The 24,259-nt window shown below is 32.7% G+C and overlaps 2 protein-coding genes across 7 annotated transcripts in view; both read right to left on the bottom strand.

Moving 5' to 3' along the window:
* Positions 1–3,087: 3,087 nt before the first annotated feature.
* Positions 3,088–24,259, bottom strand: part of Pde1c (Phosphodiesterase 1c) — a 105,414-nt gene continuing 84,242 nt past the window's right edge. For 5 of the 6 annotated variants that reach the window (XM_068295813.1, XM_068295810.1, XM_068295812.1 and 2 more), the window contains 3 exons: positions 7,636–7,885; positions 5,416–6,538; positions 3,088–3,635 (listed from right to left, as the gene is read on the bottom strand). In XM_068295813.1, coding sequence (XP_068151914.1) covers positions 3,469–3,635; positions 5,416–6,538; positions 7,636–7,885 — 1,540 coding nt within the window. In that variant the 3' untranslated portion in view covers positions 3,088–3,468. Of the gene's footprint in view, positions 3,636–5,415; positions 6,539–7,635; positions 7,886–12,620; positions 12,987–24,259 lie in introns of those variants that run through there. The other variant, XM_068295816.1, reaches the window with a different exon arrangement.
* esc (extra sexcombs) lies at positions 21,945–23,647 on the bottom strand. The gene is made up of 3 exons (XM_068294622.1): positions 23,349–23,647; positions 23,109–23,280; positions 21,945–23,038 (listed from the first exon to the last, which is right to left on the bottom strand). The coding sequence occupies exons 1-3, from the start codon at positions 23,519–23,521 to the stop codon at positions 22,127–22,129; spliced, it is 1,257 nt and encodes a 418-aa protein (XP_068150723.1). The 5' UTR covers positions 23,522–23,647; the 3' UTR covers positions 21,945–22,126.

Consider the following 24,259-nt stretch of genomic DNA (forward strand, 5'->3'; position numbering starts at 1 on the left):
AAAAAAATTATTTTTTAAAAACAGAAGAAGGTATTGGTATTAGGTTAAAGAAAAAAAAGGAAGAACTTTTTTGGAACAATACCCAAAAAAATACAATAGAGTTTTTCAACCAAAATACTCCGAATACAACAACTACTTTTAAAAGATTGAAACCGCTTTAAGTAATGATCTCTTTTCGAATTAGTTTTAATAATTATTTTTATTCAATCGGTATATTTAAAAGTCATATGGTGTTATTATAATTCTTGACTTGAAAGTATTTTTCGTAATAAGCATACAATCTCTCACAAATATTATAGATATAAAAATTATCTGAGTTGTTAACATAGTAGGAAAATTATAAATAATATTTCTCTTGTACATACATAAATCGATTTCCGTTTCCGTTTTTGTTAGTCGCCTTTTTTGTTTTGTTTTGCTTTTAAAGTACTCAATGCCTGACGCTTAGTAAATAATTAGTTTAAGTTAGGATTTATCAAATGAATCGATAATTGTGAAATAAAATTATTTACAGTTCTGTGGGTTCTACCTTTATAATGTTTACTAATATTAAGTAAGTTAGTTTTGCTCTTTTTGTTCTGTATTTTTGTTGTTGCATATTTCAATGTTTTATTTACACAAATTTATATTTGTTTGTTGTATTATTGATTTATTTAAATATAATGATTGCTTTCAACTTTATATTATATATATTTATCTTTGTTTTTTTTTTATAATTTTAATTATTTTCATATATTTTTTAAGAAAGTTAAATATGAATAAGTTCTTTCAGGAAAAGAAAAAGAACTTAAGGGAAATTTTGTTGGGGTTTTTGTGAAATGTTTTTTTATCTCTGTGAATATTTTTGTTTTTGTTTTGAAATCCAAATTCATTTAGCAAAAAGTTATCAAAATTGTTTGAACTTCTGTTGGTTGTTGAGATGTAGTTTTGAGGAGCATAATCGGTAATTTAGTCGCAAAGTCAATTTAAGTTTTTCAGTTTTTATATTAGCAAAAGGAATTACTTTTAAGTAGTTTCTTTTCTCACATCTCTATTTCCGAAATTCTGATAGGTCACGGACAAGTATTTTTGTATATATTAATTACATACATACATACATATATCTACATTCTCATATATACTGTTTCAATATTGTTTGCTACTAGATCTATATATGTATTTTATTTTTTGTTTGTTCTCAAATAACATTCAATTATACGCTTGTTTCATATAACAATTCTGCAATTGGAATAGTTTCTTTGCTGTATTCTCTCAACAGATATCAATAACAATTTTTATTATCTATAAATAGAAACAACTGAAGGGATATGCTGACGGTATTAAGCCTTGTGCCTTATAATTTCTAATGCATATTCATTTTTACAGCATCTAATTTTCTATATCCATTATTAAGTACATATATTTGAATTTTTATGGTTTTCTATGTGTGTTCAGTTAGATGAGATAGGGTGACTACTAATATGTATATTAACTATTCGCTTTGAGCGTTAAAGTTTGATATTATTATAATATAATTTAATTTTATGTATAACTTTATGTTATATTATACCCTAGCATAAGCATATTTAATATTTTTAAACAAATTTTCAGATTAGTAAGTAAATTTCATTTCATTTATGAAATCAGAGAATTATTATAAAAACTTGAGTTCAATAATCTTACAAATAAGATTCCTAGTTCTGATATCAGAAGACCTCACTTCAAGACTCGTTGGGAATTATAATTAATTGAAGTGAAAAATAAACACACAAGTTTTTTCTTTTATCAAGAGTATTATTGCTATATTCTTTCTTCATCAGATAAAATATTTTCAAAATTAATATTGCTTTCTGCTAGGGTATACAAACTTTGGTGTGCCAAAGTTAATTTTTTTGTGGTTTTCTTTTCTTTTTTTTTACATTTAAGTTAGATTAAGAGTATTTTAGGTAAGGTGACATTTTTGGTTATTTTCATATTATACATTTGTTACCTTTTCTTGTGGTATTTCCTGTTTGTCTGGTATTTCCTTTTCTCATATATATTATCGACTACCTTAATAAAGCTATGATCCCAATTTCAGCTGATAATTTGGTACCTTACTGCTAAGCGCATTTACCACTGCCCTTTAAGCCAATTAGCTCACTTTGCGACTATTTTGTCCTTGGGTATAGTGTCCTTACGATTTCTTTTGCTAAAGGACAATGGTAAATCTTAAAAGAATGGTCCCGCTATCAGACATTTTGAAAAAACGTTTTAAAACATTCGAGTTTTGTTCAAACCAAATTAAGAGAAAAAACTTTAACAAAACAGTTTGGAAAATTCAACTAAAGAATTCGTTTGGTTTTTGTTTTGTTTTGTTTTTGTAGTAGTATTTTGAAACAAAATATTTCTCTGTTTCGTCGTATAAAAATAAATATATTTGTTTTTTCTTATAAGTTGTGCCTATTTTATTATATATATTATTATTAGATATTATTATGTTTACTTATATCATTTATTTTAGGTAGCTATGTGCAATTCTTTAAAGTTTTCATTGAAACATTTTTCGAAAGTCTGTTAGAGAGATGGAGATAGAGAGAGAGAGAGATAGAGATAGAGGGTGGCCAAAGTGTCAGATAGAGACACATTGTGTTAGAGTATATACAATTCGTATAGACTAAATATTCAGGTATTTGGTTTTTCTTTTTGGTTTCTAGTTAGGTACATACTTAATAACTAGACAGTCGCCAAAATAACTGTCACCCATATTTCCTTTTTGAGCAATATATTTTCTAAACGAAATTAAAGAAAATAAAGAAAAATTATTTTGTTTTTCATTTGTATTTTAAAAAATATAGATAGATAATTAAGAGCTCTTATTATAAATCATAATAAAATTATGTAATAAATTCCATTGATTTTCAAAACTAAAACATATTACTTAAAAAACTAATCACTAAATGCTTGAAGAAATTAAAACTTTAACAAATAATGCAAAATAATTATTACAAAAAGTTAAAATTAAATTGATTTTTCTTTTTCTGTTAAGTATTTACAAAAGTTTATGTAATTTATTATATTGTGCTTGATTCTAATATTTGCTTAAATTTTCTCTATACACGTTTTTTTTTTTTTAATTTTTAATTTACTTTACTTTTTATAGGTTGCAACAAGAAATTATATTATATTATTATTTTTTTATTTGTTGGTTGGTTTTGTTTTTTGTTTTTCTTCTATAACATAGAGAGCTTATAAGAAGCGTTTTATTAGCATTATTTTTTATTTTAATGAAATGTTTGATTTTGTTTTTATGTTTTGCTGATGTTTATTTTAGTTGGTTAGTTGTTTTTTTTTTTGTGTTTTTACAGTATTTGCTGCTTTTTGTTTCTGAGAAGTTATTATTATTAATATTATTATGTTGTTCAGTTTGTTAGACTTCTGCTACGTGTGCTTAACTGTTGTTTAAGGGGTAAGTTCTTATATATATATGTATTTGCTAGGATGGCCAATTTAATTGGCAGCAGCTGCATCTCCTCCATCGCCTGCCGCATTCTGTTCTTCACTTGGTGCCGTCTCTGGCTCTGGTTTTGCCTCAATGGCCGCCGAAACTGTCTCGTCTTCTATTGCATTGGCGGCAAGTTCCTCTGCAGCGGCAGCCAAAGCTCGGGCCTCAGCATCTGTGGGTAAGGAATTTAAGATTTTAATTAGTCAAAAGGTGTTGAACGAAAATCAAAGATATGATGGAATTAATATGAACATAACTATCGGCAGTTCCGCAGTTTGTGACCCTTGCAAAAGTTGCGTCATATTGCTGAGGTAGCTACATTTATTAGAGTATTTAATTTTCAGTTGTAAATAAAATCTAGACGAATATAATTTAATTCATTGGAGTGAGTTTTTATAGCGGCAATTTGAAATATAAATGAATTTAAACAATTTTAGATAAAGTTAAGGGTTCTACTCTTAAAGAACAAATTTGACCTGCCCACTTTAATCTTACATTATTATAAAAGTCTGAATGGTTTATTATTTCGAAATTATGAATGGAATAAATTATAGAGGACTATCGTATCTTTCTAAACTGAGATCATAAAATTGTTATTATTGATCACTCTTTGCAAGGGTATAAAAATGATGTACGATGGATAATGAAATTGATATATAGATATAGAGGCGTAGACAGAGGGGTGGGCAAAAAGGAGCTCTTGCCTCCCTACGAATCTAGATTTATATTTACAAAGTGAATATGTGAAATTTTTTTGTTTCTTCTGATAATAACCACAAATTACTCTACTCCTAACTATTACAGCATCGCAATTATCTTAAAAATGAGTGAAAGTTGTCGAATTCAAAGACATAAACCGATTAAATACTTTATTGGATTATTATAAATAAAACAATTAAATAACTAATTTTTGTAGGAAAGAAACTTCTCTTTCTTTATGGACATTTTAAAAATATGAAAAAGTTACGAATTTTTATAAAAATCTAAAAATAAAGCATTTTTGACGACAAATTTAAGTATCTTTGAAAAAGTTAATATTTTTTGTTTTTTTTTTGAAGTCAAAATTTAAAAGGAAACTTTCTTTTTTAAACTTTTGGTTAATACATAACCATATTTAATTACTTAAATTTCTTTAAAGAAACTAAAATTTCTTCAGTGGCAGAAAATGGAATAAAATTTTCAAAAATTAACAAAAATTTAAACAAATTTCTGTGAAGACATATTGGAAAATTTCAAATTAAAATTTATAAAATTACATGTACGTATTTTTAAGAACAATGAATCCTACGAATTCATGTAAGATCTATGACATTTCTAAGGAAGAAATTTCCTTATATTTGTATGTACATATTTCAAAGCTAGCTGACCTTAAACAAATCTTTTGTCCTTGACCCAATTACTGCATCTGTTTGGTGATGTCTAATGATTCCTACAAAAAGATCTACAAACCTTTAAAAAGGTATTTTATCTTCTTCAACAGACAGACAAAAGAAAAGTTGATACAAATCCATTAAGATAATTTCATAAGAAGCTATACTTTGATTTTCATTTGTGTGTAATATTTTGTAGGATAGTTCGTTTTTTGTTTGTTTTTGCGTTTTGCTTATACACTTACGTTAGTGAAACATTGAGTTTTTTTTATTATGGAATTATGAATATAAATGAAATGGGGTAATGCTCTTTCGTCGCCGCTCCAAAAGTTCTGCGTGAATTGAGATTGAGGGATGGGAGGTGAATTGGATTTTGATTGTACTTCTTAGATTTTTGCATAAAATAATTAATTTTGGTCGCTAAACTCAAAGATCAAAGCAATGGCCATTGGCATTTAATTAAGGTTAGATTAGAAGGTATGTTTTAGGTTAAAAGCAAAAGCCAATTTATATTTAGATTAATGAGGACTTGCCAATGTTTGAGTATTTTTGTTTTGGCCTGTTTTAGTCTTTTCTGCCTACCTTTGATGGCCTGCTCCTTCCAGATTTTCTTGTTCTCGACGAGGCAACCAAGCCATGGCTTGGGTATGGTGAATTTGGCTGTATTGGGTAAACTCTTTCTGGCCATGGTAATGGTGCCGCCTTCACCAGATTTGGCTTCAGTATCTCGCTTGGGTTCCACTGGTCTTTCACTGGCCGTTGCCCGTGCATGTTGATCTTGCGATCCATCAGCACCTTCTTCGAGTAATGGTGAGGGTTTTGGCTTCAATACCGGGGCAATGGGACCCAGTATATATTCCAGCATATCGGATAGAACCGACATACTTGGCTCCACAATGAAATCAATAAAACCAATTTGTGATTCGGCAACCAATGTATTTTTACGATCACAAAGCGGACTAAACGGTAAGCCCAACTCCTTTTCCAAATCGCCCTGACGAAAGAATTCCTCCAGCAGCAGCATTGTCCAACGATGATGGACACCCCACTGTTTGGCCGGGTGGGAGATATCACAACAATGCAGGACCACAGACAACGCCTTCGATTTGTCTATGGTGGCCTCCTGTAGGGTTAGTAAATTCCTCATAGTCTTCAATTGCTGGAAATGGCAAGTCATATCGGTGGCCAGGACCATATCAATAATTAAAGTTCTCAATTCACGATATTCTTCGCGTGACAAATGCGTCAAAATATTGTATTCATCATCCTTCAACAGACGAAAACTGGCACTAACATGATGATTCTCCAGCACAGCTCGATCATTGTACATTAAAGCGGTCTCCGATCCCGACATGACATGAAAATTATTTGTGGTACCCGTATGCTCATAGTCATGCAATAGAGCAGCCAATAGCGAGGCGAATATCTCGAGATCTGTTAGCCAATTCATTAGGCCAGTATTGCATAGGCAATAGTGCATTGTCTGCATCACATCGACGGCATGCAGATTATTATGATATGGATTGCGGTAACGACAATAACCCTCTTCGACCCGATGAAGGAATGCCTCCAAGGTGACCGGAGCGATCTTAAATTTATGTATCACGCCATAGCGATTGAGCAGATCATAGGCAACATATTTAACCACCTGACCACTGGCTGCCTCAGTCAGGGCAAAAACATCGAATGTCCAATCGTCAAGATTCTAAAAACACAATTGAGAGAAAATACGAAAAAAAACCAAGATTATTAAATTGGTTGGTGTTGGTCTTAAGTCCTACAATTTCGTTCGATTAAGGTACATTTATTAAGTACAATTATGTCCTCTAAAAGTTACACTATTATTGTTTTTCTTTAATACTTTAACACAAAGATTCAAGACCCATTTCAATTTCAATCTAACTAAACATGCAATTAATATCTTGTCAATCTTCGTAAGATTGACTTCGAGGTGACTAAAATGTAAGACTTGATTAAGTATTAGTTTAATTCTATTTTAAATTAAGCCCTAGTATCTTAGATGCCCAGCCTGAGTAAAACAAAATTCTCAATGCCAAAAACCAGAAGATGCCCTAAAAAGTAGGCAATGAAAAGTGAACTAATATTTTGTATGGAGAAGAAATTTCGACTAAAGCTGTGTATCCACACTCAAATTTGTATGACAAACGTGTTGTGTTTGAAGCAAATTTTGAACGTGGATAGTGTTGTTTGCAGTAATTTTTGTGTTTGAAGTGCGCGTTTGACGAAAATAGAACAGGTTTTATCTTCGACGTATTTGACGAAACTGATTTGTTTGTCATACGACTTTGAGTGTGGATACACAGCTTAAATGAAGTTTTTTTGAATGAAATAACAATGTTTATCTGTTTAGTAAAAGTGTTTAGAGAAAAACATTATAAGCAAAGTTGTTTTGTTTTTTATATGTTTGTATATTCATAGATATGTACTTTATCCTTATGTCTTTTGGTATGGCCAATTTCTTTATGTTATAGTTAAAATGTAAACGAAAACTTACCCAAAATAAGAAACTTATAAATAAAATTTTGATTATTTGAAGAGCTTAATAACTTAGCGACTAGTTTGCATATAAACAAACAGACGGATAGCCAGACAGACATTGACCAAATTCATTATCAATTGAAAAAAAAAACAAAATTTCAATATGTATGTATATATGTAAGTATATACATACCTACCAACTTACTATCGGAATATCTAACTATTTTTGCTTATACTACTTACTACGTTAAGTTAACTAACTATCTATACTTTAAAGGCTAAATACTCCTTTTGTTGACTCACCTTAAGCAACTTAACCACATCAGGTGGAAATTGCATCAGGGCCGAACTGGAGACTCGTCTATAAATGCGATCCACAAAGATGCCCGCCCTAATGGCATGGGCCACCGATCGAAATTTTGGCTTCTCATCGCTCTTACGTTTGCTGGTGGCCATTTGACGGGTGAAGGTTGAGGCCAACCATTCTCGGACTTCCGGCGGCACCGCATCCGGTTGCACTTCCGATAGCTCGTCATCCTCATCGGCCAGGCGCCTAGAGTAGGTAGCAGGTAAAAATGTGACAAGGAGGGCGCACATGGCGGGAGGTGGTTGGAGGTGGGGGGAGAGATAAATATTCTCATTAGTTCAGTTGCATTTACAAAATTCTATTCAATTGGGTTAATAATTTACAAACATATTTAACTTAAAAATTTGTTTAAATTCTAACAAAAAAAATTAAATTTTCTTGCTCTATTTGGTAGTTATTTTTGTTTTTTCTTTTTATTTTAATTGCATTTTGTTTAGCTTCAGTTAAATTGAAATTAAGTAAAAGCAAAAGCCAAAAGGACATTAAAAAAAGAAAGAAAATAATAAATTTCTTTTAATTTAATAAGAAAATCAATAAAATATTAATACATTTCTTTTGTTTGTGTATAGGAGGAGAGATTTTAAAGGAAGGAGAAGTTTTATTTTTATTTTTTTGTTTGTTGGAGTAAAAAAGAGTTAGTCGAGAAGTTTTAATTGGGTGCATAAGTAAAACATAACAAGTTTTGATTAAATAGTAACAAGAGTTAAACATTAAATACATATAGTAAGTATATACATATAGAAAGTTAGATTAGTTAGTTGAGAGCTTAAAAAGTTGTATTCTTTTTTTTTTTGTGGTGGTGGTGTTGGTGAGGTGGGGGCATTTAGTTTGGGGACTTACATTAAAACTTTCTACTACTCAGCAAAAAAAAAGCAGGCAAAATGGACATGCTTTAAGTGTGTGTGTTTGTGTGGGTGTTGCTGGTGTGTGAATGTGTGGGTGGCAGTAGGGCGTGGTGAGTTTAACGAATTTATTAATTTCATGCCAAGTTTTTTGTGATTTATCTCTTGCAAGTGCAACAACTATAACAATTACAATTGCAACAAATTAACATCAATTGTTTATAGAGACACACACATACATTGAGAGAAACAATTTGAGCTGTTTTGCCATGAAAAAAATCATTTCTTATCATTCCATTTTTTTTTAAATAAAAATTTGTACTAGTTGTATATTTAGAGTTCAGTTTAATTCAAATATATAATTAAATAGTTACTTTCAAATCAAAGTAAGTGAACTTTTTGCACCCATCAGTTTTTACATTTCATTTCGTTCTCTTAATATAAAGTTTTGCTTATGTACTTATATTAAGATTTACTTCATTTCAAGTTTAGTTTAGGATTTCATTTTTACAAATTATTTTAGATTCATTTATAAATCTTTTCCAAATTGATCAATTTTTTCCCCAAAAGTTGCGTTTGACAAAAAGAAAATAAATAAGAGAACAAATCATAATTTCTGACATGGCACAAAATAAATGCCCTAATATATCTTGTCATATATCAGATACCCTTAAAATGTCTTCATCTTGCGTATTAGTCAGCTAAAGGCTTAAGAAACTATATTCTAAGTAAAAGTGACCTTAAGTTGGCTTATACGCAATGTTTCCATAAATATTTTCACCATAATTTTTGTTATTTTCTGTGAATTTACAACACATTTCACCTCAAAACCTGACATAAAAAAAGACGGCTGGAAAAAACTGAAGCTCATTTTGGCAATCAGCGAACTATCCTATAAAAACACCTAAAACAAAAGGTCAGTCAGTAATTTTTTTCTTAGCTGTTTAATTATTTTGTTTTGTTACATTAAAGCGGCTTAAATTCGCTTTTCGGCTTATAAAACTTTGAAAAGTTGGAGGTTTGGGTATTGGAAAGGTCTTCTATTTTAATAGACCCAACGCTTCTAGATATTTTCTTTACCTCGTTTTCTGAGGTTGCTAAAAATTTCCATAGTTTTTTTTCTGTTTAAATTGCTCTGAAAAGAGTTTTTACCATTTTTTTTTAAGAACTTCTTTTAAATCATTGTTTTAACCTAATTAGTTTACTTAGCGTTGTGTGTGACTACCGAAAATTAAATTATGTATATGTATAAATATACATATAGATTTTAACATGTATTTAATTTTCGGCATAGAATTTTAAGTATTTTAACTTAATAAAAATAAATATTTTTCCTGTTTACTATCTTATCGAGACGCAAAAAATTGAGAATAAATATATTGAAAATTATTTATTAAAATTCATTTAAAATTTAGCATCATTCAAATTGGGAAAAATTTGGCATCTACGGGTAAAGTACAAATACCACAAAGAGTTATATCAGTCAGACAAAAAGTAGTTTGATTTAGTGTTTCTGGTGTAGTTATTTAAATATCACTTAACAAATTTAAACACCATTATGCCATATAGCAATTACTATCTACCATTACAGTCTAATTTCATCAAGTTCGCTTACACAAGAAGAAAGGACACAAGAAAAGGACTTGCAACTTTGAACTAAAATGTGTAAGGGACACCACCTTTAGAGTACACTCGTATTCAGGGGTTCAGATAGGTTAAATGCTCTGAAAGCTGTTGTAATTGGCATTGATGAGGTACTTTTCTTACAGGCGCCCCGAGAAGGAGACATAGATACATTGAAAATTCCATTTTAATTGGCCCATTATGTGCATCTCGTAGTCAATCAGAACCTGTATCTATGACAACATAATAACTGCCTTCGTTTTATTTTTGTTCCTGTATTTTTTTTTTTTTTAAATTTAGTAAAAAAAAAGGCAAAAAGTTTTCTAGGAAATTTGCTCTTCGTCGAATCTGTTGAGCCCCCGAAGGTTTCACCTAAGACGAGCCATGTCTGAGGCCGCTCGCCGCTTGTGTGACTTAAGCAAATTGGCGCAAAATTCAATTATGGTTAATTAGGGAAACTTCAGAGCTCAGACAATGGAACAGATTTCAACTCGAACTTGGTACGAGAAGATGTTGAAATGTGTTAGGAGCAAAGATTACGCTAAAAGTCTGAGGCTTATGGTCCTACATTTGCTTTGCGGTCAACGCAGAATTTGCTGATTTAAGTGGAATTTGGTAATTTGGCTAAGTTTTGCTTCAATTTGCAATCAACAACTTGTGAGCTTAGGAATTAGCACAGATTAGTTTCTTAGTGTTAACAACAATGTTATTATCAAGTTATCTAGATTTAAAGAGTTTCTTGAATTCGATTTATATAAAAGTTTATACCTATTTACTATTCAATAATATATAATTTATAAATAATCAAACTTGACCTAATTCATGGTAGAAAAAAGATATGTCATGACACATAAACGAAATTGTTAACGTTTTGATTGGACCATGGTTTTTATTAAAATCTATCTTTATTTTGGTCTTTAAAGAAAGACCAGGAAGGTAGCCAATTGGTAGATGTTATTTCTTTAAATTTCTTTACCAATCTACTACCAATTCTCAACCATTTTCGTTTTTCATCGAAAGTTAAGACAAATATTCTTTATCATATTGTTTAAAAGTTGTCCTAAAAATTTATCAATGCGATATTTCAAAACTAAAATTATCTGAATGTTCTGCTGTACATTTTAATTATATTGAAGAAAATTTTGAATGCAGAAAAAGGTTTTTCAGGAAAAACTTAATTAGCTTTAAAAGAAAGTAAGAAAGGTCGAATTGCAAATAAAATTATCCTACCATAATAATTGAGATGCCGGCAAAATGAACTAATATTGGTTTAATATCAATAGATATCCAATTAGGCATTAATTCTTATTCTTATCTATCTATTCTTATCTATTTAAGCGACTACTTTCAAAGCAATTTGTAAATTTTCAAACGGTTTGTTTTTTTTTTCTGAAGTTTTCCTTTGTTTGAAAAACAGAAACCTATCGAACTATTTCCAAAGTCATGAAAAGATCTTAATTATTTATTATTATTCCTTAAACTGTGTACCTTGAGGTTCATTCTACTATTTTTCAATTAAGTGTCATGGACTTGTTAAATGGATCCTCCTTAAAAATGATTAAGAGGCTTCGAGCACTCGAACCAAATGATTTGCAGTTTTTTTTTTGCCTAACTTATTGTTAGTAATATTTATTATTCAAAACAATTTGCAAGTTTGCAGTTTATCTAAAAATTTTACAGTTCTTTTCAATAAAGGTTTTTCCAGTTTCTTTGTTATTGATTCCATAGATTGCTGATATCGTGTATTCATATCATTAGATAATGTAGGTCGCGTGCCGAGTTAAGACCCAGACCCAGCAAATAATTGGGAAATTGAAATTAAAGACCTGGTCAATATGAAAACTTTTCCATTGCGATGGCCAAAGATATTCCTAACGTATTTGGTCTACAGTTCTTGTTGGTTATAGCTTTCCTTTTCAGTTCCTTTAACAATAAATTTCTCCTCCTGCTCTCTCTCTGTCTCACCCTATTGGGAGTCCTTCTTACACAACACTAACCACAATCTATGGCATGGCCAGGGACTTTGTCCAAGCTCATAATTTTCTTTTTTGTGCTCTATGAGGGATTTTTATTTTTTTTTTTTTTTTTTGTGTGCTGCACTTCCTACGAATAAAAAATCTAAGTTGTTGGTTATTGTTGTTGTTGTGCTAGATATTTGAATGGGATGTATATTTATTTGTAATTCTTTGCAGCCATGGCAAGAGTTTTAAATATTTCAGACAATTTCATTGTCAGTTGTTAATAATTTCAAGTCAGAGAGTTATTTTTAGTTTTTTTGGTTTTTTAGTGAGTATTTTATATACCATTCCTTATTCATGGCATGCTCCGCTTCAATTGCACACAACATAGCGAAAGATTTATTTAAAAAATTTATTTACTTTCTTAGTTCTTTTTTTTTTATATATTCTGGGAACACACTTTAAAATTTGGAATTTATCTCTTGGGAGATGTCGCACCTTTTCTTCTTCTCCTGAGTCTCCTTGGCACGATACTGAATTATGAACTGTATTAACTCGACGGTTATGACGCTTTGACGGCTACTTTCACGCCTCAGACGACTCATGGCGCGCACGGCGACGACGACCACGATAATGACGGTGAAACGGTTGACTCTACTACGATACTCTGATGGCAGTAGCTCTATTACGGGCAAAACTCCTGATGTGGATAATTCTCCTGCCTGGCCGTCCTTCATGGAGATGAGAGGGGGGCGCAACGGCAACGAAGTGTGTTTGCCGAAAGGGGGAAGAAATTGACTTTGTGACAATGTCGTGACCGTTTAGAAATTAATACATCACTTTTAGCATTTGGTAATTAGCAGGACGCAGGACGCAGGACTCTACTGCTATCTGCTATCTCCCCAAAATGCGCTTTTAATGATGACACAACAAATATAAATATTTGTGCAACACTTATTATCCCCCCCGCGCCCCTTTCTTCTATCTGTTTTGCAATAATATTTAATTTATATTTTCACTCTCTCGATTTTCGCACGGCGTTTTTTTTTTTTTTTTTTTGCCCGTATTGTATGTAGTTGGCCCTTTGCGAGTTAAATTTAAACTAAATGCGCGCAAAATACTGAAATGTTGGTGAAAAAAAATAAGAATCGTCCATATACATAGGAGAAGCCTTTCATTGCAGCTCTTTGCGTGCTGGTTAAGAGTTCCAGAGCTCGGAGAGTTTCGCAGCTGGATTGCGTGTACATAGCTTGGCACACGCCAACTGCAAAAATTCAAAAAAAAAAAAAAAATAATAGAGGAATATATATATCTATGAAAGGGAAAACTCCCTTGGTGGGGCGAAAACTGTGTATGGAGGACGGCCATATCAATTATGTCAGCACTAAGACATTGCAGAGTCATGACAAGCCCACAAAACCAACTATTATGTACAATATGCCTCACCCCCTCAAAATCTACACTTAAAGAAATGTCCGGTGAATATTCAGAGCTTCTTTTCTTTTTTACATAAACGAAGCCCTTGAAATGTGAAAACAATTTAAAAGGCTTGAACAGTCAGTCAAATTGTGTCTCAGAGAGAGAGAGAGAGAGATTCTAATTTCCAAAAGTGGAATGAAAATTTTACATTTATTTTCTTTCGGCTTAGAATTGTGTAATATTTTGCACAAGTCGTAATATTGTAGCACTAACCATAGAACACATAGATGGGACAAACTCATGTTTTTTTGATTGCAAACGCTAGCCTAGTCATGGAACCCCAGAGAACTTCGGGAAAACCCGAACGTTCGTACTCTCAATGAGAGCGTAAAATGGGGAGAGGGCCAAGCAGCTACGAAAATAATTTAGTGTAGCACTGACTACAGAACGACGAGGGCAGGCCTATGACGCTTGTGATTTCGTTCTGTCTATGTATGTGTACACTCGTCGGTACATGCTCAGGCTTCGTAGTGTGTGTGTGACGTGAAGTTGTACAACATCGCATTTCAATAGCTCGCTCGACCAAAATTTTTAATTTTCGACAAAACAGCGACAATGCGAATAGGATATGCCCCTGTCGAAAGAATATCAAGAAATATTGGCCTCAGCTTCGTATGTATCCCGGTGGCTGTGCCGATAAAGTGCTCGCTTGGCGATCGGAATGTCCCTGGTTCGAATCCCAACTCGTACTCGTTAAAGAGGTTTTTCTTTGCCTATTTTTTTATTTATATAAAAATATTAAAAAAAAAAACAAACCAAAAAGAAACAAAATAGAAATAAACTCGATTATCGTTGACGAAGGTTTTTTTTGTCTTTTTTTTTCTATTTTGTTTCTTTTTTGTTTTTTTTTTTTTTTTAATATTTTTATATAAATAAAAAAATAGGCAAAGAAAAACCTCTTTAACGAGTACGAGTTGGGATTCGAACCAGGGACATTCCGATCGCCAAGCGAGCACTTTATCGGCACAGCCACCGGGATACATACGAAGCTGAGGCCAATATTTCTTGATATTCTTTCGACAGGGGCATATCCTATTCGCATTGTCGCTGTTTTGTCGAAAATTAAAAATTTTGGTCGAGCGAGCTATTGAAATGCGATGTTGTACAACTTCACGTCACACACACACTACGAAGCCTGAGCATGTACCGACGAGTGTACACATACATAGACAGAACGAAATCACAAGCGTCATAGGCCTGCCCTCGTCGTTCTGTAGTCAGTGCTACACTAAATTATTTTCGTAGCTGCTTGGCCCTCTCCCCATTTTACGCTCTCATTGAGAGTACGAACGTTCGGGTTTTCCCGAAGTTCTCTGGGGTTCCATGACTAGGCTAGCGTTTGCAATCAAAAAACATGAGTTTGTCCCATCTATGTGTTCTATGGTTAGTGATTGTAGTTAAACTATTTATAAAATTTAACGAATCTTGAGCGTGGGCTGAGCGTTGGCCCTTAAAGTATGCAATAGACTAGAAAAGTATTCACTATGCTCTGCTTAATATTGATACTTATCATATGCCTTGTAAATTGTACAAGAGCAATGACTGCTTTAAGAAAAATTTATATCTACAGCCAAATTTTATTGAAATGTGTTGAAAAAAAAATTTGTGACTGCTTTTCGAATTTTTTTGGGTAGAAAGTTCCTTCCTGTTTTATAGTCCTTGATCTGCCAAAGACTAAAACATTCACGAGCTACATTTGTACGGAGGATTTCAATAAATTGTTGTGCTTAAAGACTTTATGATTTTCATAAGTTTTTGAATGAGATATTTACATATTTCTCGGACCGAATTAAAATTAGCTGAGCTTCAAAGGATTTTATGATTATGTTTTGGTAAAAGTTTTAAGATTTTCATATCATATAAATGTATGTTATATGTTTAAGATCCAGCTAATTATTTAAGTTAAAGTTTTGTCCAATATCAAAAGAGTTACTAAAGTTGTTTTCCTTCGCATTTCTAATCTCTTAAGATTTAGTTGGCTAGCATAGTATCAAATGGTTTAGTGACCTCTATGAAAATAGTTATTCCACTTTTGCTTAGTGTATACAAACATATACATATGTATATATATGTGTGGGATGTTTGTATGTATATGTAAAAGTAGTATATAGTATTTTTACTATTTCAACAAAACAATTACACAAAATGCTAAAAGGCATCACCAACCAACAGCAACAACAACATGAAAAGCTACTAGGAACAAAGAATAGCTTCAGTTTTCTCTGATAAACACGACAACGTCATGACGCTTGAAGCAACTTCCTTTTCTTTATAGTAGTTTTTCTTTCTTAATTTTCTTGGTTTTTTTTTTTTTTTTGAGCCTTGGCGTTTGCCTTTTGTTTTAATGACTTTGCATGCCAAGAAATAGAGAAAGATGTGGCCCTTGGTTTGGGGTTCAAGGTGGTCGAAAGGACCCATAAAACTTGTCTTAAACAATTCCCAATTGCCTAGGCAGTCAAGAATTCTTGGTTGTTTATTTGAATACAATTGCATTTCATTTTCGATTTCGTGTTCGTGTTCATTTTGCGTGCCATTGGCATTTGTTAAACTAAATTGCAGCAGTTATTGGCACATTTGCATTATTTCTTAATATACACACATAAACTCACACACTTATTTTGCTTTCCTTTGCTAGTTACACTTCAATTAATATATAATATGCATTTAGAAATCACGCAAACTTCAAGCAAAGGAACATTCCCATACACAGAGAAATGGAGCGCCTTGAAGTAGGCAACAGGTTGCCTTTAAACCAAAGTGGAACAAGCACGAGAAATGGCAAAAAATTTGTTAAGCTAATTTAAAGCAATTCTAGCGTAAAATTAATTTAAAAATATTTTTTTTTTTTTCGTCTACTTTGTTGATGTGTATTTTTTGTTCTTTCATTTATCAAAGAAAATATTTTTCATACATTTTTGAGCCATAAAAAGTTGTTGTCAACTTTTTTCGTTAGCTCTTGAAAAGTTGTTTAAACCTTTTTGGTTGAGATATTTTGATGCCATGCTCAATGGATTTTAAGGCTCATTTAATGCTGCTGCTGCTGTTGTTGGCCTAATAGAAAGACGAAAATGATGATGCCTACTCTCTGTCCTCTCCTATCCCGTCCCGTTCTGTCCTGGCCATGCCACTTAATAGTTATGCGTGCAATTTCCTGTGACCGTGCTACAAGCGTTTTTGTCGTTTCCCATCGTTGTCATTGTCACATTTCGACCGGACTGACTGACTGTCTGACTGTCAACCAATAACAACATCCATAGCATAGGAGAGTACGGGAAATTGCTGGCAAATTGACAGCTTTGTTTTCTGTCAATGATTTTTCTGTTGTTTCGCTAAAATCTCCCAAAACTCACATGGACCATGCGTACCTATACATTCTCTCTCTCTTTTATGCAAGAAGAACAAGTATCGCCAAACACAAAAGAAGATATTTTCGAAAATCCGGAACTATTTATCCTAGACGAGAGTTGTTTGAAAAGTTGTTAACAAACAACTTAGGTTCAAAGAGGAATCTTGTAGTTCTTTTTTAATAAAAGTTGTATCCTTTTATCTAGCTGGGTATATAGTCAATATTATAAACTTTTCGCAGCCAAATATACAGACAAAATTTTCAAATTTCATAAACTTTAATCAAACCCCTCTCTTTATTAAACGCCCACTTCTTTGGCTTTGGGATTAAAGTCTATGTTGGTTCTTTCTCCCTTTGTATTACCGCAAAATAGCAAAATAACAACAACAACAACAACGGTTCCAAGGTCCTTTCAATTGATGTGCCTACTATTTTGAGGACACAAATTCAGCTTGTTCCCTTTTTCCTTGCTGAGTTGCTTATGTGGCAAAAATTGGCAGTTAACATCATTTATTATTGATTTTCCTTTTCGGCTAATATCAGCTGACAAAAAGAAGACCAAATTCGATACATAGTTTGTGTGTCTGCCAAGGAGTGTTTTGTTCAAGGGGTGGGTGGTGGTGGGTTTATATACTTTTACTTTTCTCTTTATATTTGTATACTTTCTTTTCTACCTTTTTTTTGTATTTTTTTGGGGTCAGACAACGAAAAAGATGATTGATGATTTCTCGCGGCCTGGTTAACACACTCTCTCTTGTCCATAAAATAAAAGAACCTTCGATTTCAGCAAAAGTAAAATTTAAAGAGTGAGAGAGAGAACTGTGGGGGAATTGTGGTGTTATTTGACCCAATTTCAGTTCGATCACAATGAGGGCCTATCACATACAAAACTACTTACTTAATTGTTACTGACTCATTGAAATATATACGAATAATTTTATTTTTCTGTTTTTCGCATTTTTAATTGCTTTTTTTGCCCTTCCAGCCGATTGGTAGTGGGTCTTGGGTGCTGCCACTGCTCGTATTTGTTTATATGTAGGTAACTGAGCCCTGTTACTCATTAATTATAATGCACATTTATCATTTACTGACAATTTCTGCGTCCACTTGTTAAATCAAAGTTAATGGAAATTAATGACACATAAATTGCAATTACTTTTTTCCTCTTGCTCCGACATGCTGCATAATTGTAAAACAATGCGAAAAATATTATAATTTTAATTGTGATTTATTATTGGTTGAAAAACCCAATACAACAACAAAACAAAACAAAATTGTTATTTGTTTTATGATATATTTTCGATTTTACACTTTTTTCTCTCACTCCGTAGTAAGGTAGATATATGTATAATAATTTGTCTGATCGTCGTTCAACGTCCGCAAACACATTAAAAAATTATTTCCCAAAAGCTTCTTATCGTCATGAATGGAGCCGCAAATGGCATTTAATTTTGTGAATTTCTCAACCAAATAGATATCGACATATCGTCAATAAAAAAAAAAGAAAACCAACAAACAAATATACATACATATAAAAAAATATATGTATAAAGAGAATCACAAATTTTACAAAAATTATGATTTGGAGAATTTTGTTATTTTTTTTTTATTATTATTATTTTTTTTTCGTCGCTTTTTATCATAATTAAACAAAGCCAAATATTGCGTCAACAATAAGGTTGATGATAAGACAATAGATATAATTGTCATTAAGTTGGCACTCTAATTGGGATGTCACTGTAATATGTTTATATTTTCTTTTGTATTCTAATTGATGTCTTAACCCATTTTGCGACGTGCAAAAAAGAAAAGAAATAAAACCAAATTACTAAAAGCTGAACTTTAAACAAACTTCCTTTCAAAAAAGTCAATAAAACTTATTAAAAGCTAAAAAGAAACAGCATAATGACTTTTCACTGCCAAAAACTGTCTTAAACTTTTTATAAGGTGACTTAATCTGATATTAGAATAATCGAACTAAGCCCGAAATGTGTGATTTTTGACCAAAGTTTGTCGTATTTCCCTTTTAATTTCCAGTTAATTAATTAATAATTTCCGTTTTAAATTCGAATAGGTAGATCAAAATTGGATTTTAACGAACTTTCAAAACCTTTCTTTCAAAACCTCTTCTTCTAGAGTTTTTATTTTAGTTTTGAATTTAGTTTAACTAATTGTAAGTAAAGATAATAAAATGAGATTAAATTGATAATCTACACTTAAAATATGCAAACTCTGTTTTCATATAATCAAAATTTATTTGAATTTGAAACATGTAAAAATTTCAAGCAATAATTAAATATTTCAATATTTTTTTTTAGAAGAAAAGATACTTAAGTTTAATAACAAATCATTTATCGATACAATTCTTAAGTTATTTATTTTTGTTTGCACTTCTCTTTTTGAGAAAAAAAAAACTAAAATAAAAGGAAGAAACTCAACAGTTAATGAATTTTTTTTTTTGTTTTGATCCAGGATTTTTGGGCCATCAACAAAAGTCTTTGGCCATTTACTGTCTAATGCCACAAACTTTCATTTATCAAGAGCCAAAAAGAAAGGAAGAAAGAAAGAACTTTAATGCTCCACTTCCTGACAATTTGTCTTCATAAATCGAATGACATGAGCAACCTACACGCCCACCTTTTAAGAGCTTAAAGAGGCCATAGTGGAAGATGTTGGTATAAGATGATGATTCTGGCCCTTAGCCTCTGATGACTTTTGAGATGTCTAAGATACGACCCACACACACAGCTGACATGATAAACTAATTTTGGTGTTAGCCAAACATGTAAAACTGAATTAAAGTGACAGCCACCAAGGCGAATGTAGATGACTCTTTTAAGTCCCAGTGACAGGTCTCCTCCTACACCTAATCATATACATATAGGTCCTTTCTCCTATGCCAGTGGCATTTTTGGCTTGATTAATTTTCAGCCGACAAATGAAAGTGGAAACGAATCATCATTTTAGACGGTAGACGAGTGGTGCTGCTTGATGTCGATGGTGGTTATTGGTGGTGGTGGTGAAGGTGGAGGTGGTACGGGTAATTGCGTATTTTCACCGAGTGCAATACAACACGAAGATGGCATAAATGGATAGATGGATGGATGTATGGATGGAGAATGTGGCATAATGACAACAACATCCAACAAAATCAACAGTCACAGAGAGACACACAAAGACAAAGACAAACCGCAAGCGAATAATTCGTCGTTTATTGCCATCGCCGTTGCCATTTTCATGGATGTGACTATGACGACGAGTATAGCTGAGAACGTGGGTGGAGCTGCTACATGTCATGGCATTGGTGGAGGTCGTTGATGTGGTCGCTGAGTTGCATCTAATTAAATACGTACACAAAAACAAACAAACATGATGATGAGACTAAAGATATTCAATTGGATCCAACCAAAATTTTCCATACTTATGTATATACATAAGTAAAAATGAAAATATTTAACATTTAGTGTTTGTATTTTTTCCCCATTTGCGTGTCAAGGCTAAAATTCAACATAGCTCCTAGATATCGTTCCTTGAGACACGTTCCTTGTAGCTTTTTTGCATATCGCGTATTGACAACTTAAGGCCCTCCAAAAAAAAAAGAGGGAAAAAGCAAATGTATCTCACACAGAATTACCCACAGTACTATCATAAAGTAAAAGTGGATAAAGTATGAAATAGTGAACGAGTCCCATGGACTCCCAGATGGAAGGAGGCGAGATGCGGTCAACGAACGAAACGTTCTGTATGCTCGAACAAAGAAGATGCAAAAACTCAATCAGGCATGAAGAAAATATATTAAAATTTAACAGTGATAACCCAGTTCGACTAATGTATACACTTTCGAATGCCAATATTGTGAAGGAACACCAAGAAGAGAGGAGTGATCATACTAAGTCTTTGTCCTATTGCTCCTTGCCATCAAGATTGGCTTACGTTTTGTCATAAACAGAGTATTTCTTTCTTTAAATCAATTACTATGGGGCTTAAAGCCAATTATTAGATCTATCCCAGTTAGTGTTATAGTATACAATCTGTATTTCTCAACAAATTAGATAATTATTGCTTCGTTTTTTCAAATTGTTGTCTTACAATTTGTTACAAATTTTTCATGTTGACCAAAACTTGCCAATTGAATAAAGAAATATTCATTTTTATTATACATAAATGTAGATTCAGATTTAAACAATGGTTAAGATAGAAAAATATATGAGAGTTCACGCAGAAGTGTTTAATTATGCACAATTTATAAATATTTTAATGGACAATTGTTTTCTTAAATATGATATAAATATGCATGTAAAGAATGCTTGTCATTCCTCAACTTAAAGCTAGATCTATCACTTACTAGTTTTTTTTAATAATTATATTAATTAATAAGTAGGATAGTTTGTTTTAGCATTATGGTATAAACATTTTCCATAAAACTAGTTAGATATTTTCTAAAAAAAAAAGTTACTAATATCAGAACCAATATGATTCATTTTGCAACAATTTAAATTTACACAATAGAGTAGAAAATCCTTAAGGTAAAAATGAATGGAAACAAAAGTTTATATTCATTTTCCACAAAAACTCCATTTCTATTAAGTGTGTAGATGCTTCTGCTATTAAATGAGGGTATACAAAATCGTTATGCTCTTTTACGTTGTTAAGGCTTAATCAGTCTGCTGGGAGCTGTTATGGCTGCTGCTTGGTTTATATGCTTGGCTGGTAGCGTTTGCTCCTTTGGTAGTTTCAATTTCGTCGCATTTATTTCACTCATTCCAAACGATGTCGTTCTGAATGCAGCAATGCATATAAATGGCGGGGCAATTGCAAGAAACTCATTTGTTATGGCGAACTTTTCAGGATTGCCATTTTCCTTCGTTCGTTTTCTCTGTGGCTTTCGAATGGCGATTAGAAATTAACCCACTGGGAGGAGGTAGGTAACAGAACTTAAAGATGCCAAAAGCTAAGAGAATGCTGTAACTGGGGACAGATTATTGAAACGTTTGGAATTTTTGTTAGGAAATGTGATTTATATCTATGGATATGTAGGTACAAAAATTTATATAATAAATCAAAAAATTCTAGGAACTAAAATCATATGGAAATGTCTATAATAAATTTGGCCACTTGAGATTTGGTTGTGGAGCTTGAGAATTGGTTTTGCGAGATCTTTGCGTTCTCTTTTTATTTGTTAAATGGCAGTAGCCTGTCGGCGATTCCATCTCCAAACGGTGGCATCATCACACACATAGACCAAGACGCTGGCATCTCTGGAGAAGGCAATCTGACGTACAGTTGCCACACTACGGGAATTATACAAAGTGGTCATGTGGGCGCCTTCCGGATCACTTGGATCCATTTCCCACACATAAACCTTGCCCTGTTGATTGCCCAGGGCAATGACTTTCTGCCAGGGATTGAAACCAAAGCGAACAAACCAGATCTCACATTCATCATATTCGAATTCTGCTATAATAGTGCAAGATGAATCACTCGGCTTGACTTGCTCAAACGTTTGATGCAACTGTCCGGGCTTCCAGCAGACGATGGAATTCTCACATGATTTGGATAGCACAAAATTGCCAAACCATTGAACACAATCGACATAGTTTCGGTGAATATCACGTGTGGAAAAGTCCGGAAAATGTTTTGTGATTGTTGGAAATGGTAACGTCGATTTGTCTTGATTAAACGTCTCCGATAATTCAATTTTATGCTGAAATTCAGGAGTATTCAGACACCAGAGCTTAAGTGAGTGATCCATGCCGCTGGAGACAATGCGATCGCCGCGCATATTAAAATCTATAGATAAGACTTCATCACGATGGCCCTCGACACCGCCAAAAATTGCTATGCAAACATGGCTCTGTATGTTCCACAGCCGTATGGCATGATCCTTACTGCCCGAAAGCAACAATTGCAATTTATGAGGATGAAACTTAAGCTCGTTGATGGCTTGACCATGTCCAATGTAGTTGCCTACAGCTTCATTTTGTTCAATATCAATGACACGTATAATACCGCGATAGCCAGCAGCAGCCAATAGAGGAGCCGACGTTTTTAGATCATAGGACCAGGCGCAGGTATAAAAGACTTCATCCGGCTAGTGTAGAAGGAATTGTATAAGTGGATGGTTTTTTTTTTCATTTCTGGCTACATCTTAGATGACTCACATCAGGATCTGCATAGCAATGTAGAAGTTGAATGCCTCCATTTCTGGGACATTCGTAGACAGTGCAACGATTGCTACCAGCTGTAGCAAACACCTGTGGCTCATCTTTGCCCACCAAAGTGTTAAATGTCACCCCAAAGATATTAGCTCCATGGTTCTCCTTAACATGGGTGCTGCAAGTCATTCAATTCAATGGAATCTTGTAATCTCCAGTTTTCCTCTCTCTCCATCAACCACTTACTCATATTTGTAGGCAGCTCCCGGCTTATGCTTGGCTTTCGCACTCCTGCGTCCACGCCGTTTGCTTCTTGTGCTAGAGGTGGGGGATTTGCTGCGCGACGTAGTGCTGTTGGTGGTAAAGCTTGTCGATTCATCTCCACATGATTCATCCGAATCTGCATTGTTGTTGATCATTTTGACACACTTGAATAACTTTTCTGTTATTTCCGATGCCGAAAAATGCGAAGTACGATAATTTTTTCTGTTTTGCTTGTTTTTTTTTTTTTTGGCGGCAAGATCAGCTGTTTACTTTGACAGCTATTTTACATGTAGATAAACCTATCTACGCGATAGCAAGAAAACGTGATCAATCAGATGTTTCATTTTCCCACTATTTGAAATATAGTGAAATTCAAATTTAAATAAAAACACCTTTTTTTATATGGCTTAAGCTCAACTGACATTTACATGCGTTATCCTACCTAAAATTTAATATATTTTTTAACGGATTTAAATTTAAATGGGGGACAATACACATGCCAATGTCATGAATTCAAGTGTTGAACAAAACAATTACATTTAAAGACATTTAAACATAGCAATTTTATTTCATTTATATCAAGCAAAGGGTAGATAAATTTATAAAACTATATTTCATTTTTTGATTTAAAAGTTTTATAAATTTTCTGTCTCCATTTTGGAAATGCTGAAAAACGTAGAACAAGGACAATGGTTTTACGGGTATTTATATATACACATATAGGAAGGAATATTGGAATGGGATCAATATATTTACATAGTTCAAGCGGCAAAAATATTTTTAAAAATATTAGGTAAATAGAAGAAGAAGAAGATAGGGGGACAGAAAGAGGCTGGACAATAGTTTACAGCAGTAAAAAAACGCAGACAAATAAGTCAGTAGTTAGAGTAGTA

Source organism: Drosophila tropicalis, unplaced genomic scaffold (genome assembly GCF_018151085.1).
Source record: "Drosophila tropicalis isolate 14030-0801.00 unplaced genomic scaffold, ASM1815108v1 contig_845, whole genome shotgun sequence".
NCBI classification, from domain to species: domain Eukaryota; kingdom Metazoa; phylum Arthropoda; class Insecta; order Diptera; family Drosophilidae; genus Drosophila; species Drosophila tropicalis.